The sequence below is a fragment of the Carassius carassius genome, chromosome 48 (genome assembly GCF_963082965.1).
Source record: "Carassius carassius chromosome 48, fCarCar2.1, whole genome shotgun sequence".
In the NCBI taxonomy this organism is placed as follows: Eukaryota; Metazoa; Chordata; class Actinopteri; order Cypriniformes; family Cyprinidae; genus Carassius; species Carassius carassius.
Window position 1 is genome coordinate 17,546,456 of NC_081802.1, and position 17,763 is coordinate 17,564,218.

At 39.1% G+C, this 17,763-nt stretch overlaps 1 protein-coding gene across 2 annotated transcripts in view; it reads left to right on the top strand.

Moving 5' to 3' along the window:
- Positions 1 to 17,763, top strand: part of LOC132131122 (dystroglycan 1-like) — a 35,928-nt gene that overhangs the window by 12,924 nt on the left and 5,241 nt on the right. For both annotated transcript variants that reach the window (XM_059543073.1, XM_059543072.1), the window contains exon 2: positions 12,049 to 12,584. In XM_059543073.1, coding sequence (XP_059399056.1) covers positions 12,255 to 12,584 — 330 coding nt within the window. In that variant the 5' untranslated portion in view covers positions 12,049 to 12,254. The remainder of the gene's footprint in view (positions 1 to 12,048; positions 12,585 to 17,763) is intronic.

Consider the following 17,763-nt stretch of genomic DNA (forward strand, 5'->3'; position numbering starts at 1 on the left):
ATAAAAATCTAAATCACTCCGGAGACTGAAATTGTGAGAAAATAATAATAATAATTCCGGCTTTGTAGTGTAGTGGTGCTCTGCTGCTATCACTATGAAGAATAAAATTATTTTGGAACAGTGGATTAGTTATTTTCTCCTAATTTTTTGCCTGTTTCAGGTTGAAATTGATGCTGTCTTTTAAGCATACTACAAGAAGAATATGATCACCCGGGGTTGACATCCCAAACATTTTTATTTGGTTTATTTATATATATATATATATATCAGTGTCTTTGATTTATGTGGCTTATATTTCAGGAAATGTTTTCCTGAACAAAATGCCATGAAATCTTCGATTGGTGTAGTCTTTGGAAGTATCACAGAAATCTTGGCACAGTGTTATCAGTGATTTGCACTGTTTTGTATCCGTGTCTGCAGGGTACAGTTCGAGCCATCCTGGTTTCATAACAAACCGAAGATATCCTTGAGAGGTTGTGTTATTGTTTCACCCAAACCCATTAACGTTAAATTACGTTAAATGCCCAGTTGGATTGTTGATGTCTACTGTGTGGTGTTTATTGACACAGACCATTGATCTAGGACCGACTCAGCAGTTGTGTTTCTGTTAAACAAGTCAGTGGTTATGTCTCTCAGACCATCTGTTGCTCCCCGTTTTGGGTTAAGGACACTAGTACCTACCGTTCTCGCCACATTGATTCTTGTTTACGGTGTGGAAAAACAGTGGCTTTGATCAGTTCTTTGCAGCAAGTGAAAACGCGTTCCTCTCATGTCACTGTTCTGTCGTTTGTTCTGAACAAACATTGATCTTTGAAGAGCTCTTCTTTGGTTGCGTCTTATGCAAGAAAAACATGCATGCTTCAGTTGTGTGGTTAAACAGGCTCTTGTGCAGTGGGTTTATAGACACAAAAGAGAACAGAAATGCTGATTGTTGTAGGAGCCGAATGCCATTGTTGGCCCCTTGCAGGTTGTCCTTCATTTTCGCACATTAGCAAACTCCAGCCATCCCTCATGCCTTCTTCGGCCATCTGTATCTATGTGCCGAATGTGACAGGCCCAGCATTGCACTGCTTCAGCCCAGCACCTCAAGATCTTGCAGCTCATTCACAGATATTGCAGATTCACTCCCTCCCTTTGCTGCCAAGCAATGTTAAGGCCTGTGTGTGTGAAGGAAGGCCATCTGGCCATCTTACAGTTTCAGCCATGCTATTCTGAAACCTGAATGAGATTTCCAATGCTGATAAATACATAGGACAGGATGTGTGCGCGCTTTGGGTTTGCTTCTGCCAGAAATAAGAGATGTATTCAATTTCTTATGTCCTTGAACTGGGTTTTATTGTGTATCTAATTTAATCATTCTTTTTGGTCAGTTTAGTGCATCACCTCCATTTCCGAATCATTAGGGCAGGCGAGTTGGTTCTCCTACCTTGTGGCTCATCATTCACAAAGAGGTTTTATCTTTATGTTGTCTTGCTGATAAGGTTTTTCTGGTGCCTTGTGCCTTTTTTATTTGACCTTGTGGAAAGTATATCTGTATGCGTGTTTGTTGTTTTCAGCCTTCTCTGTGATTTTTAAAAAAAGTGAAGATTTTTACTAACAATAATTTTGTTTGGGTGGACAAAGACGGGATGCTGTGTGTAGAGGCACTGTATATATCAGAATTCCCAAACTTTCCCAGAATGTAATACGTCTCTGCAAACTCTGTGGGAACCTGCTTATCAGCTTGCCTTACAGTCAGCATTAAATAAAAAATTGACCCTTTTAAATTTCATAATACACTTAACTGGTTTTACTGAGAAAGATTCATTAGCGCACCTATCTGTGAAGGAGCAAGAACAGTTTGTAATCTTTCCTTCCACTAAAAAAAAAGTTGGAAGACGTCAACAAAGCAAATTTAATTTTCAACCAACAGTTCTCGACTGCATTTTAGGAACTTATTAGTCCTCCACAATTCATGTAAAATATTTGGTATTTATTGATGTTTAATGATATATAATAACAACAAAAGCTGTTCTAATAATCCAATCAAATCTAGGGTTGCAAAGGGTTGGAAAATTCCAGAAACTTTAAAAAAAAATCCAAAAGTTTCCAGAAAATCCTGGAATGTTTCCAAAAATGTGTGCAAACCTAATAAAACCAAGGCCCACTGTACCTAATTAGTTTTTTTTTTGCCTTATAGAAATTTTTAATTTGAAGGTGCCATTACTGAAGAAAATTAGTGAATTGTTTTGCAAACACTGTTTCGTGTTGACTTTTCAACTGGTTGTCATTGTATATTACCATTGTATTTTCCCAAGAGGGGGATATGAAATCAATCCCTGCAATCACAAATTTTGCCAGGAATTGGTGGGCTGCCCTTTTAGCAGTTGGGGTGTATCTCTGAAGTCTTTTTGGGTCAGGATGGTGTCCTGGTACACGTTAAGAGCCTGAGGGTTCCCAGCTGTCACTGGTATCCTCTACCAATTGGCCTCAATTGTTTATCTTCTCCAAGATTGTGGTTTTTGCTGGTGGTCTTTAACAAGAGTCTGATCTGTCCTTAAAAAGCACCTGCCAGAGAAGAAGCCCTTGTAGATCCCAAAGGTCCTCTATGGTTTGTTTACTTCTTTTTGAGAAGAGTGGTAATTCTCTCAAGATGGTCATTTTAGGTGAACAAAGTTGAGCAAAGCTCATCAGACATGATTACAAAGGTGTTCCTACAGAGGCCCCTCTTGCCCTATGTGATTTTTATTTGAGGAAAGATTTCAAGTTGCATCTTGTCCCAGTCACATTGGAGGTTTTAAGCAGAGTTTGAGAAGATTTAAAGATAGTGTGAAGTTCTGTTCCAAAATGACTGCCTGGATCAGTTGAGGACAATCATTTTCGGTAATATAATCAATCAATCTGACTTACTATTTAACTTCTAAGATTGCACTCTGTAGCCTGGATGTAGGCTATCACTGTTCATCTTGAGGAAATTGCATCTTGAAGTGCAGTGATTTGTCTTTTTCTCATTTATTTATAATGACTTAAACCAGGCAAGGTGTTTTGGACTTTGAAACAAAGTTTGTAAGTAGTGCTTTATGCTGAGAAGCATTATCCTACTACCTACGGAAAACGGAGGATTTAACGAGTATGACCCTTTTTTTGTAATCTCGTAATCATTTTGTTGCTGTCCCATAATTACAGGCGACCAAGTAAGCTCTAAAACGGAGCACAGTCAGACTCTTCACAAGCCGTACTGCCATTTGAGAAAAAGAGCTGACGCCTTACTGTACCGAATTTTAATCAAAGTGAACATGCGTTGCTTCTCGTTTGGGAAAGCGGTGCAATTCCCTAAATGGTTTCTCACGATTCATTTTAGCTAGTCGTCAAATTAAAAACGCATTAGAGAGGTGTACAGCACTGCTACCCTGCCTTTTTTTCATAGCTTAAAGCACAGAGACTTCAAACGCTTCTTTCCATGCAAGATATGAGCAGAAAAATCAAATTACGTCATTCCTGCATGCCGCTATTATCCTATAGCTTTGTTTTCAATGCTTCTAATGCATTCATTGCTTATTAACGCGATAAGGGAAAGCAGGGGAGTACATAATTGCGACATAATCCATTTAAGAGCCTGTTTTTTTTTTTTTTTTTTGCAGTGGCCTACAGGTGGGCGTTGAAACTCTAAATGGAGTCACGGTAATAAGCCAGAGGGACTAAAGACTCCCATTGTGGTAGGCATGCATGTGGGGTCAATATGTCTTCCACACCCCGTTCTCAAGTATCAAGATACTGACGGGTCCTTCGGGTTCATGTTTGTTCTACAAGCATGTTTGGATTTGTGTGTTTGAAAGGGCACTTTCTTTTAGAAAGGAACCTGGGTGTGATAGTCCACCCCCAGCTGCAGTAGGGCTCCTGGTGGCTTTTAGTATGTTTTATTTTAATATGGATTTACCCCATACCATTCTTTCCTGTTGTTGACCACAATGGCTCACCCAGATTCTCTCATGAATTGAATTGTTAAGGAACATAACACAGTCACTGTTCTTGGCGTGCCTGCACACTAGAGTTCACTCTGCCTCAGAGAACAAATTAAATTTCAGGGGATAGTAAGTCACAAGGACATAGTAAAAAATCACTACTTCTAGTTGCAGTATGTCATATTGCGTTTTTCTTCTATGCAATGTGCTTTGACGTAAACAACCATTGTCTGATGGGAATTTTAGAGCAGCAATTTCAGTGTGATTCCATACTGCTGTCTTTCCACAACTTTGATTTACATATTTTACATTCTTCTTCTGTGTAAGCCCCTTTATTTGATGTTTTCTTAGGAAAGAAACTTCTTCAACAGTAAAAAATGTTTTATTGTGAATGCCGTGGTGTAACGGTTAGCAGACATGCTCCAAACCCTTCAGGTAGGGATGTAACGATTAACCGTGAGCCGGTTGAAAATCGATTCAAATATGTGAAGATTCAAATCGGTTGAGATGCTAAACAAATTGCTATTCAATTAGAGGTAGTAGTTTATATGAATTTGTCTGAGGGGAACTCTCTTTAGAAAAGTTTAGATGGTATTTTTTTTCTCTTCATCTTGCCTCTTTATAATGCATATTAAAGTTCATAAGTGCAACGCTGCTTTGTTTACAGGGGAAACCAAGGAAACTGTTTAAGCGCCACCTGCTGGCAAAGAATGAATCCGGGTCACATTTCAGCTCGTCTGCTGTTTCTTTCAAACAGATAATTTATGTATCGTTCCATAAACCATTTTGTTTTTGCTTCAAATCTTGAAATTATACAGCCTAAATTAGATTAAAACCTGCTCATGTTGCATGTGTATATAGTGTTATATTTCAGTTCCACAAAGAAACATGCACCATTTTGTCCAAGCAAAAATAAAAGGATGCATTAATTTAATGTGAATCAAATCAAATCTTTTGGACACACCTTCTCATTCAAAGAGTTTTCTTTATTTTCATGACTATGAAAATTGTAGAGTCACACTGAAGGCATCAAGGGCTATTTGACCAAGAAGGAGAGTGATGGGGTGCTGCGCCAGATGACCTGGCCTCCACAGTCACCGGACCTGAACCCAATCGAGATGGTTTAGGGGTGAGCTGGACCGCAGACAGAAGGCAAAAGGGCCAACAAGTGCTAAGCATCTCTCGGGGAACTCCTTCAAGACTATTGGAAGACCATTTCAGGTGACTACCTCTTGAAGCTCATCAAGAGAATGCCAAGAGTGTGCAAAGCAGTAATCAAAGCAAAAGGTGGCTACTTTGAAGAACCTAGAATATGACATTTTCAGTTGTTTCACACTTTTTTATGTATATAATTCCATATATAATTCCACATGTGTTCATTCATAGTTTTGATGCCTTCAGTGTGACTCTACAATTTTCATAGTCATGAAAATAAAGAAAACTCTTGGAATGAGAAGGTGTGTCCAAACTTTTGGTCTGTACTGTGTGTATGTGTGTATATATATATATATATATATATATATATATATATATATATATATATATATATATATATATATATATATATATATAACATACATGTTATTGTTGTTATACTAAAACTACAATTAAAATACATACATATACATACGTACATACGCATGCACACACACGTGTTATTGTTGTTATACTAAAATTAAAACAATGGAAAAACCCTTTAGCATGCAGAATAAAGTACCGTATTTTCTGGACTATAAGTCGCACTTTTTTCATAGTTTGGCTGGTCCTGCGACTTATAGTAAGGTGCGACTTATTTATCAAAATTAATTTGACATGAACCAATAGAAAATATTACCATTGTAGCTTCTCCCTGAGAACATAGAGCGCCCTCTCGCGGCTGTAGACGGTAATGTTTTCTCTTGGTTCAAAATAAATGTGACTTATAGTCCAGTGCGACATGTTTATAAATAGTTTGTAAATAGTTATACTGAGCTTTAAAATAACACATATAATATCTATCAGCATATATATATATATATATATATATATATATATATATATATATATATATATATATATATATATATATATTTGCAAATCCCTATAAAATATTTTAAACATTCTCCAGTAATAGCTGAAGTCATAAATTACTTATTTAAAGGTGTGAGAACCTTGACTGCGGTTTTGAATGGAAACATTTCTTTAATCATTTCAAACTCTATAAAATAAGAGGATGAATTCTTTCTATTTATATTTATCACTGTCTTTGCTCAAACTCGGCAGACTCTGGGCTGCATTGGCGACTTACATCCTGTTGCCAGGACCAGCTTGGTTTTGCAGACGTGAATGACTCCTTTAGCCAGCCTCTATCTTCTTCTGCTCATGCCCTGCAGTTGCCATTAATAGAAGGCTCAGCTATGTCAGATCAGGGTGGGGAAGGAGTACAGTGCGAAGTGGAGAAGGTCAGCTTTGAGCTGACTGGGGCTTAGGCAAAAGAGAGCGTTCTGATTGGCTCCTGGAGGGTTTCCAGGGGCTGCGGGCATCCAGGCTGACTGCTCACGCATACAGTTGGCTATTGAATGCACCGTATTGGAGTCATTAATCAACCGCAGTCAGTCTCTTCGGAGAGAGGCCCGCTCTCCGTTACTCACTCACCAAACGAGGAGTGTGGTTATAACCTCTGACCCTGCTGAGGGTACATACCTCACTGTAATGGAAAGGACTTCAGACTACCACTAAGGGGACTCTTGAACTCATACTATGACCGTGAGCGCATCGCAGGGTTTTACTGTTTGGTCAGTACTTTCGGTCGGTAGCTATTTAAAGCCATGGCATCAAATGGCTTGCCAACACCAGTGAGGAAAATACAGACATGAAGTATGAATTGACCTAAGCGAGCTGTTGCCGATGGCTCCTAATGAAATTTGGCATATCTCTCTGTTTGATAATTCATGAGTACTTCCTACTCAAATCAGAAGTTGATAACTTAAATAACAAGAGGGTGTTTGGTGTACACCTTTCCCCTTAAGTTCTGCTCCTTTCATTCTGTGGTGGGCGTTATGACCAAAATTCTGTTTCACGGTATGACTAATTTTATTTCATGGTAGCAATACATTTCACGATATATGTGGTAATTCAGAAAATTGACAGACAGGGCTTCATATAACAAATGAACTCAAACACTTTAGAAACGAAAAGTACTTCACCTTGTTTATTCTTTTTATTCGACTTTTAGATTAACTGAAATTATTTTGAATTCTCATGTCATGTTGTTATTTTACTTCAGTTAGGCCTAGTTTATATTATCAAAATATTTTATCAAAATATTCTATTCATAATAAATTATATTTTATTTCTAATTTTGCAGGATAATATCAATACTAGTTGTATTGTTTAGAATGGTTCCGTGGTATCTGCTTATACTATGTTTTTAAGGAACTTTTTTGCTGTCCTCTTACTTTTTATAACTGGTAACCATTCACCTTGAGCTTTAATCGAGAGAGGGAAGAGTTCAGTAGTGACTAGAAGGAGAGCAGCAGCATGCAAACTGAAGATCAGCTACTGTGAGTGCTGACAAAGTCATTTAAATTATACGCACCTTTTTTATTATTATTTGACTCCAGCCCAGTGAAGACTGACACACCGTTTATATTCGTCTCCCTGCGTGTGCACGTCTTCTGCATTATTAAAATGTGATCGGTTGATTTGAGCGTCAAGGTGAGAGACGTATCCAATTAAAGGATGTTGTTGTTATCAGCTGGTTCCGATCAGTGTCTGATCGTTTGAAGTTTGAAAAATAAAATGTGCTGTTGCATTTTCAATATTTAGTCATTTTACATTTGATTTAACAAGCAGCTTGTTCATTACAATGGCAAATGCTTGCGCATCCACATTGAGTGTGATTTTCATGTGTAAAAGTTAACCGTACACAAGCGGCAAAAAGATGTTGATAATAGCTACATTAAGGATATTTCCGTGATCTATACCATGATACAGCCCAGCCCTAGTTCCTTTCTATAATTCTGCCTAACTGTGTTTTTGCCCAAACGAGAAACTGGCAACATTACTTACTCTCCCTGCTTGTTTAAAAAAAATCAAGTTTGTTTAGCTCGTATAAAAATCCTATTTGAGATCACCTTGCCTTTGGTCATATTCTTAGTTCTCAGCTTGAAGCATTTTAATGGCAGAAGATTGCTTGAGTTTTGTATTTTGCCAGGCTCTAGTTTCAAAATCCTGAAAAATAAACTTGACATCACCTTGCGTACATTGGATTACGGAGTTTTCAGTGGCTGATGTTTATTTATATCATATTCTTCAGATCTCTCTCACGGCACATTTATATTTCAGCTGTGAGCTTTGGTAAATGTGTTTTTTATGGCATCAGCAGTGAATTCTGTATTTGCTCTGAGGGTTGGAAAGGTACGTGTACAGGACTAGTTCTTCCAGTTACAGATGTCTGAACTATTTGTTCTAAGAATCATCAACTATGAGAGTTATCCACCTTGGCTCTTTTTTTTTTCCTCAAAGTTAGAGTCTGTGATTTAAACATCAGTGACTTGCTCCAGCTGGAATGTGTGACTCAATCCCTTTTATAAACTTGTCCAATGGCATGGTCCCCGGGGTGATGGACAAGGGGTGTCACCATGGTACCAGGGCAAAGGGCGCTTTTCCCCCTTTGCCAACTGCTCTGTTGTCCGCAAACCTATTACTGCTCACCATCATCCCCCACCCTACATACATCCCTGTCAAATCCTAATCTCCCAGAGCATTTAGTGGACTGTTTCAGGCCTCCAACACAATGACCCTCTGTAGTGGTGCTGGCGTGTAGAGACTGGCCTTCGGATTACTTTTTTTTTTTTTTTTTTCATGCATGAAATTATTTCCATTTTGTCTTTAGAGCAGAAAGGTCCATTTCAAAGACTTCTTGGGGCACGTTTGACTGCTGAAAGGGACCAAATCTACTGCCGGTGAGACTAGCCGTAGGGTTCTTGCGGCCAATGGTGCTTCTTGTGCCGGGCTGATCAAGGTAGGAATGCTGTGATAGGCACCTTTTTCCACCTTTTTGAGAGCAGCCCGCCATTCCTGAGAGCTGAAAGGCCGTCTTTATCCATAACCGGAGATGAGGTTTAAGTTCTTTCATGTACCTGCCAATTCCATCAGGCTCTTTGTGAATGCTCAATGGTGGGACTGTAGTGCTGAAAGCTGAAGAGGCTCATGCTACTGACTGTACCTCCAGCCATACCTGTCAGCGTCAATGATATGCGAAAAGACTTCAGGCATTCTGCCTGAAAAAAGAAAACAGAAAAAAGTGACCAGGTTTTCAGCAAGAGGTGGAGTTCTGATCTTTAGTCTACTGTTCATGTCACATAAGATTGACTTGGCGAGTTTAAAACCGGAGGACTGGCGGTGTTTAAAGCACGTGTTTGGCTGGTATTACAAATCCACATGATAATGTTGTCTGAGGTGTGGAATGTGTAAAGAGTGAGTGCTTTTGTGATCAAGCCTCACTGAAGGAAGCCGTGGGTGCAGGTGTCTAAATAGTAACATAGTCATGAACAACCAGTTCTCTAATCTTTTTATATGAGCATAAAAATATGTTAACATCCTGTTTGTACTTGCACGACTTTTCTAACTGTCTAACAAGACCAAAATGTAGGGCTTTATTTAAAAAAAAAAATTGTAAACAAACGCTTTTTTTTGGTATGTGGAAATTGAAAAATGGGGCTCTATTCACTCCTTGCAAAAATCTGAATAACACATTTTTGGCAGATTTATTTGTTGGCCTGTGAGGTGCATCAGGAGTTGTTTTAAGTCTCTACTTGCAAAATAAAAGTTCCTATTTGAAACTAACAAGTCAGAAACTCTGGACTGCGGTGATTCTTTCCAGACATCTCAAACCTTTAGAGCCAGCCCTGATTAGAGTCGGATACTAAATCCCAATGATTCAGTCAGTGGTGACTTGAAATGAATAGCTTATCGAACTGAACAAATCAGATGTTTATTTGAAAATCTATGAAGGAAGCTTCCCAGCAGTTTGTCGGCTGTTGATGATCCTTGGCTTGCGCACAGTTGAGAAAAATCTAATGTTTTGTTAAACATTCTCTGAAATTCCTACTCATAACGTGTAAACACACCTTCTGTTCTATCAGAGTATCACAATATTATTGCTCTCGATAATATTTGTTTTTTTCCACCCTCCATATGTCTTAGATAGACACCAAATGATAACCTAAACATTCAGACAGTGTTTTGTCTGGGTCTGGGTGAGACCTCAAAATAAACCTGACTTTGAAAATGATTGTTGAATGTTTGGACTTTGTGATAGGAGTATCTTCCCCGCTGGCTTTCAGAATGAATCTCCGAGGGATAGCAGGGTGTATTGGACATACAGTGTTGTTGTTGTTTGGGAGTCTTCAGAAGAAGCTCCTCTCGAACCCCCACTGAACACAGGGAGCGTGAGAGACTGTATATATCTTGTATCCGCTTCACTCATTCATAGGATGACCACGAGGACTCGAGAGCAGTTCTCAGGGGAAATCAGCTGCATTGTACGGAGCAGCTCCCTCTTCAAATGCATACAATCTGCATCCCACCCTGCACTAAACCCATCCCTCTTTTCACCGCAGGCTTTTTCGTCTTCCTCTCTGAATGAAAGACCTGCATGAATAACAAACCTCTAGAGTGTAGAGCTCTCCCCCCAAGAGACAATTCAGATGGTGTGCATTCCTCTGAAGTGTTTTAACCAGTCGGTCGCTATGGTCTGACCCCCTGTCTCTGTCCATTTCTTTCAACACTCATGGAGCTAGTTACTCTTCCAGTGCAGGGTGTTTTTTCAGGGACATGTTCGGTGACGAATGAGGCAGAGAGGGAATGAAAGGCACAGTGTGAGAGGAGAAAAGGGAGAGAAAGCTGTGAATGATAATCAGATTAGTCTTGATCCACCTGTGTATGTGTGGGTAAGCAAGCAGTGCGAAACATCAGCGCTGGCAGAGATCGAAGATCTGGCTTATACCATTAACCTAAAGTGATTTACGGCCCCGTAATGATACATCACTTATTTGATTCCTTGGTTAGCATTTAAAATGGATCATGACCTAATTGAATAATGTAATTGTCATTCCTAGTAAGGCCAACAAGTTTGTCGCTTGTGCTTAATTTTTTTTTGCATCCCAACACATTTTTTTGTGTTGTGAGCATTACGTTGTTAATATCTAAAAACTATTAGTAGCTACATAAATATATTTGATAATGCATCTTATGTTTTTGAATGCAACAATGTCTTATATAAACACCCACTTTATAAACACTTCCGAATCTCTGAACCTGTAAATGGTTGGGTAGACCTGAACAAATACGTAGCTTATACCTAGGGCCGAGTGATTTTGCAAAAAATGTAAATCTCGAATTTTCCAGAATGTTTGAACGATTCTAAATTTTTATTTATTAAATTTTTTTACAGTTTTTTTTTTAGTCAACTTGTAACTCCAACATGATTCAAGTTACTTTATTTCATTTACACTCTAGAAATTATAAAGATCTTTTCAGAAAATACGCAAAAACTACAACTACATATTGTACAGACATGTCTTATTATGTGTTCAGAAATAATACGAGAAATTATTTTAGAAATTCTCAAAAGTCAAGGTAATTCAAGTTAACAGAAGTTCACTGCATGTTTTACCTATTCCACTGCCCGCATTGCATCTTTGTCAGCACAAAAACGCATTCTGTGTGAATGACTCCTAGCGTTAAATGTATGGTCCTTCACAGAAGCGCGTCTCTCGCGAGTGGTTAATCACGTGCACCGACACGCGGTTGGATCATTCATTTGTCTTGACTGTTGTCACCGGCATATTGTCAAAGTGTCTAATTCTAACATTTGGTAATATTTCTATTCAAAATCACGATTCCTTGATTTCTAAAAAATAAAATTGTGGCAAAACAAACTCCAATTAATCAATAAAATCGTGAAAATTGCCCAGCCCTACTTACACTAATAGTTTTTTCCTCCATTTCAAGATGTTTATTGCATCAACATGACGCATCACTCTGAAGATGGATTGGTCAGACATGTCAGTGTTGCTATTGAAATATTTGTTAATTCCTCTCTTTCTCTTTCTCAATGTAGGTCTCAGAGGCAGCCCCTTAACTATGGGATTTCAGAACTACTGAGGGCAATTTCACAAAAGGAGAGGAAAGGGGCTGGCATCAAGAACAAGAAAAAAAGGATTGAGCTTTGGAAAGAGGATCAGTTCTTTTGGACTCAGTGGGGTGCATGCTGCCCCCTCAACTGGACGTCCTCTTTTGTGCGAGCAAGAGAATATAAAAGCAGGCATGCGCAATAAACTGAGAGAGTTCCGGGATGGGGGACACCCCATGCTGGGGCAGAGGGACAGGACTCTTCTGGTGCTGCTGATCACAATGGTGCTGACAGAAATGGAAGTGTGGGCTTCCTGGGATCAGAACCCAATGGAAGTTCTAGGCGATGCAAGTCAGCTGGAGGCGTCTATGCATTCGGCAGTGCTGTCGGACATAAGTGAGGCGGAAGCAGCGGTCACAGCGGTGTCTCAGCCCAGTGGCTTCCCAGACTCTTCAGCGGTTGTGGGCAGGGTGTTCCAAATCCGGGTGCCCATCAAAGCAAAGAATTCCAGGAGCACAGTAAAGGTGAGAGGCTGTTCCTTCAAAGCACATGGCATCCTTCAAAATGCATTGCAAATGCATGCAAACAGATTTGTCCTCTGGTGCTCAGCGGATCTTCTCTGGTATATCAGACAGCGCCACATCAATACTCCCAAGCCAGTGTATGCAGTCATTGCAAAAGATGTGACTTTGCCCCAAGCACTGCACTGCTCAAATCTTATTCTATGCTTTCCTTATGACTGATGGACCATAAAATGTGTTGGTCCCTGTAATAACACAATACTACTTGCATACACGTGGTCCGCATACTTGATGGCATAGAGCTTTCGGAAAACTGTGTGCTGGTGCATGGGGGTGGTAGGGGGGTGCTTTACATTTAGATCAACACCATAAACAAATGGTTTGTTTACCAGAACTCTGTGAGGGCATGGAATTTATTTTCTGCTTTTGTGTAGTTGATGCTACAATTGGTTATTTGTATATAGCCCAAGAAGGTGTGTGCTTCCATCATCTTGTCAGCTTGCATTTCTTTCTTTCAGAAGACTGAGCAGTGCACTAATGGTACGAACACAATGCAGCCCAGAACAGGCGTCTTTTGTTGACCACCCAGCAGTTTATGAGACATTTTTAACCAAGCCGTCCATGTCAACTGTTCTCAAAAGCGTGACCCCTGTCCGTATTTGTTCATTGTGTTTGTCTGTCCTGTCTGAATGTTGGGCGGCTCTCCCAGGCCTTCTGTGTAATCCTACATTCACTAGATCATTTCTGCCCTGTCAAGCGCATTTTTAAGTTGAAACCACAAACCCCTTTTGTGCACTTTCGGAAAATCTGTCTTGACAGCTGTGCCAAAGAATCTAACGCCAACAGTTAAAGCTGCCTACAACTCTGTTCCATTGCATAGACATTCAGACCTGTCCAGACCAGTAGCCCACAATAAACTTCCCCTCTAATTCCTTAAGTGTTTAGAATCAGCTTTGCAAACTATAAATAATTTTCTAGTCTCAGGAAAAGGAGTGAGTCAGGCTAGGAAACAAAAATGAATTGAAACTACAACTGGAGTGTTTAACTCGTTGGAGTGGTGGCACATGAAAACTGCACAAACATGGCAGTGTTGAAGGTGTTTATAAGGGACTAGCTATGAGGTTCTGTGGGTGGTTTCATTATAACCCAAAAAAGACAAGTGTATATAAAAAAATAGTGTAGTTTGCATCACTGGATATAGCTGTAGGTCATTTAACATTTCTATCATAAAACGTATTGTTAAAAGTTGACTAATATTAAATGATTTGCAGCTTCATCCTACCTCGCTCTCTTTAACGTTACACTGACGATTGGCACTCTTCTTCTGTGAGCCATAAGCCCCTCCTACTTTGATTTGATTGGCCATCTCAGTCATTATGACATTGACTAGCGCTGTTAGACTGCTGAAGCTTTGATCAGAAGTGCTTGGTTTGTGCATCGTTCACGCGTGCATCCGTAGACTAGCGCAAGTTAATTTTCACACTTTTCACCATTTTCAGCTCCTAAAAGGCTGTGTGACTATTAGTCTATTAGTATAAGTTATTACCTCAAAATTTACATCAGTACGCAGTTTTCACTATTGCTCTCGTGCCAGCGATTATCCCTCTGCGTGCTACTATTGGCACGTGTGCTCTAGGACCCAATTAAGGTGTAATAATATTACTTTTATAATAACAATTAATGATGCACAATTACATGATACTAAACCAAATCCAAACCCTAACCATATAGTAAGTACATGTAGTTAATTAATATTACTCAGTATTTATATGTATAATTACACTGTAACAAGGACACCTTAAAATAAAGTGTAACCAAATGTTTCCTATTATATAGAAACATGTATATGTATATGTATGTATATATGGATAAATGTAAATAATGATAATATATATATATATATATATATATATATATATATATATATATATATATATATATATATATATATATATATATATATATATATAATGTATGTTTTTTTTCATAGTTTGGCTGGTCCTGTGACTTATAGTCAGGTGCGACTTATTTAGCAAAATTAATTTTACATGAACCAAGAGAAATTAACTAAGAGAAAACATTACTGTCTACAGCCGCTAGAGGGCGCTCTATGCTGCTCAGTGCTCCTGTAGTCTACACTGAAAACATAGACGGTAATGTTTTTTCTTGGTTCTAAATAAATGCGACTTATAGTCCAGTGCGACTTATGTTTTTTTTCCTCATCATAACGTATTTTTGGACTGATGCGACTTATACTCAGGTGTGACTTATAGTCCGAAAAATACAGTATATATCACTTCAAACATTAATATTTTAAGGAATACTTAACTTATAACAGCCCTAAAAACCATGGGTCCCTGGCCCATGGTTTAGAAGCTTCTATCTTAAAGTCATAGGAGACTTTGTGTGTATTTCACACTTGAAAATTTGTGTTGGCAATAATAATCATATCGTGCTTGCCTTGGCAAATAACATTAATGCATTACAAGTTATAATCTCTTGTTTGCACTTAATCTTTCAGTTGATTCCCTCTGTTCACACCAGACCCATCAGTATGATTTCCACGAAATGCTTGGACCCTCAGAAATTCATAAATCTCCTACTGTGCAAAAGATCCTTTTGAAGTCACTGACCTACTTCATGCTTGTACATTTCTTGCCTCCATTTTATAAAAAGGAACCAAGGGATACGCTTATAAGAGAGAAAATCTAAGCTCATCTTAACCTACCCTTGTCCTGTTTTGAACATTAATAAAGCTCAAATCTCTAGTCTTAAATGTCAAAGCCAATTGACAAGTGATCAGTCATTTTGAGATATGGAGACAGATGTTTTAGTTGCTGCTAATATCGTTCCTGTTTAAACGGCTCTCTGAGCTTCTCTCTCCCCTGTCCTTTCATTTCTCTGAATTCCTCTCCTCCTGCTCCTTCACACTGGTCCGTGACGGCAGGATTCTTCGTCTTCTCCCCAGCCCCTCCCTTTTTCAACACAAAGACTGGCACTGAAACCTAATTAGCCTCGGCAGCGAGGCAGTGGAAAAGTTGTATTCCTGCAGCTGATGATAAAATGGCTTTGGAAATATGAGTCACTGTATGTTAAGGGGGAGATGTATGCAACTCGAGATCGCTCCGTTTGGGTCTCGTGGATGCATATTCGCCTTTATTTTTTATGATACTGTCTGCCTAGCAACGAGCTTTTGCGGTGCCGATGCCATCGCTGACTAGAATTACTGTCAGTCTTTTGTCTTTGACAAACCTATCGTTTTCAGAAACAAGGTCCACTAATTCTTCATTTTAGTTGGGTTTGGAAACAAAGGGACCAGAATACAGCCCTTTGTTTGTATGAATGAATCAACATTGTGGTTCCGGTTATTTCCACGAGAGGGCAGTTAGGGGTTGTGTCGTTAAGTGTCCTTGACTGTTCTGCTTGTGATTGTTCCAGGAAATGGAGCTCTGTGGATTTAAACCATAAGTAAGCCCCTCTTTTAGTATTTATGCCTCCTTTCTTCGGGCTCCTTGTTTTGCAGATGTCCCCGTAGGTTCGATCAAATAGGTCCTATGTTGAATTCAAATGTCGAGTTACTGCATATCAATCTCCACCGGTCTGCCACGAATGACAAGGCTAGAAAATCTGTAATTTTCCCTCTAGTTTTGCTACCAGTCCATGATAAAAATACCGCTTGCCATTCATGAGTTTTATCTTCACTGCACTTTTTTTTTTTCTCTCTTCAGTTACGGTTTTCTCCTTTGTTCATGTTTGTTTCGCAGCATGGCTCAAAAGCTAATATTCCCTCCCCTTTACCGAATAGCAATTTAAAGTTTTATTATTAACAAACAGCAGCTCTCCCGCTGAGCCTTTATTCTGTTTTCCTTTTTTTTGTCTGACAAATCGGCGTTTATTTGCTAACTTTCATTTACCTAGATGAAGGTTGTAGAAATGGATTAGCCACTTGAAGCCTGTTTTGATTTCTGTTAGACCGGCAGCTCAGTTGCACATTTCGAAAATCGCTCTCTCAAGTGACCTGAACACACCCCACATTTCATTTGTAGTTTTCAACATAAAAATGGGTCATGTTCCACAGCCTGCTGAAAAGGGCCAAACGATTTCCCCTAGGTAAGAGTGGGTTATTTTCAAAGATCACTCTGTCGTCATTCTCTCACGAAATTAGAAGTGCAAAATACTTTGCTCCTCAAAATGTGATGGGTCTCGTTTTGAAGCATGTGCAAATGTCTTCACATAGCAAGATTAGTGGAGTTGCATGAATTTTTAACCAAAGATAATGGGTTAGTAGTTTCTTGTAAACATCTGCTTGGTGAAACTAAAAGGCTGTCCCTCTTCAAATTTTCCAAGCCGATTTACCCCACCGCCTCTTTTGTCTCCGTTTCTCCCTCTAATATCACAGAGACATGCCTGAGCCTACTCGCTCCCAACTATGAATCTTATCTTTTTAGCTGTCTTCATATCCCAACAATGGGATCTTTTTCTTCCTGCAGACTCCCTCGTAAGCGTGCCCTAACAATGGGCGGCTTTATTCGACCCACAGTGAAGGGAGTTTCGGTTCATCCTTCATTTCAGTGGGGAAAAGTTTATTCTTCTCATCAGGCCTTTTTAGATTTTGCTGTTACAACCCTATCACAGAGGTCCTAAGGGTTGTCAGGTATAGTTCATCCAAAATGGAAGTTGTCATCATTTGCTTACTTTTATTTTGCTTCGCACCTGCTTGACTTTTTATTTTTCCCGTGGAGCACAACAGGTTTAAAAAGTTTAGCAGAATGTTAAAGACTAACTCGCTATTCACATTGCTTGCAAAAGATTAAGTGAAAGGTGACAGAGGCTTTAATTTTGCTTAACATGGCCTTTCTTTTTGAAAAAGGTTTGAAACAAAACGAGAGTGAGTAAATGGTGACAATTTTATTTTTTAGGTCCTTTGTTGGTTCCTTGGTTTTTGTCTCGGTGGGATCTGGATAATTATTTTTATTAATATTTTGGGGAACTAGGTTTTGCTTTCCCATTGTACATGTGCCATTCAGAAGCATCCCGGCAGGCTTGACACAGCAACTGAAAAATGAAAGAAAAAAAAACAACTCGCTAATATTCTTGTTGACATTCTCTCTGCAATCGTTTCTGCCTTTCCTTGCTTTCTTCACTTAAGTCCAGAGAAACTTGCCTTTGGCAAAAGTTATAC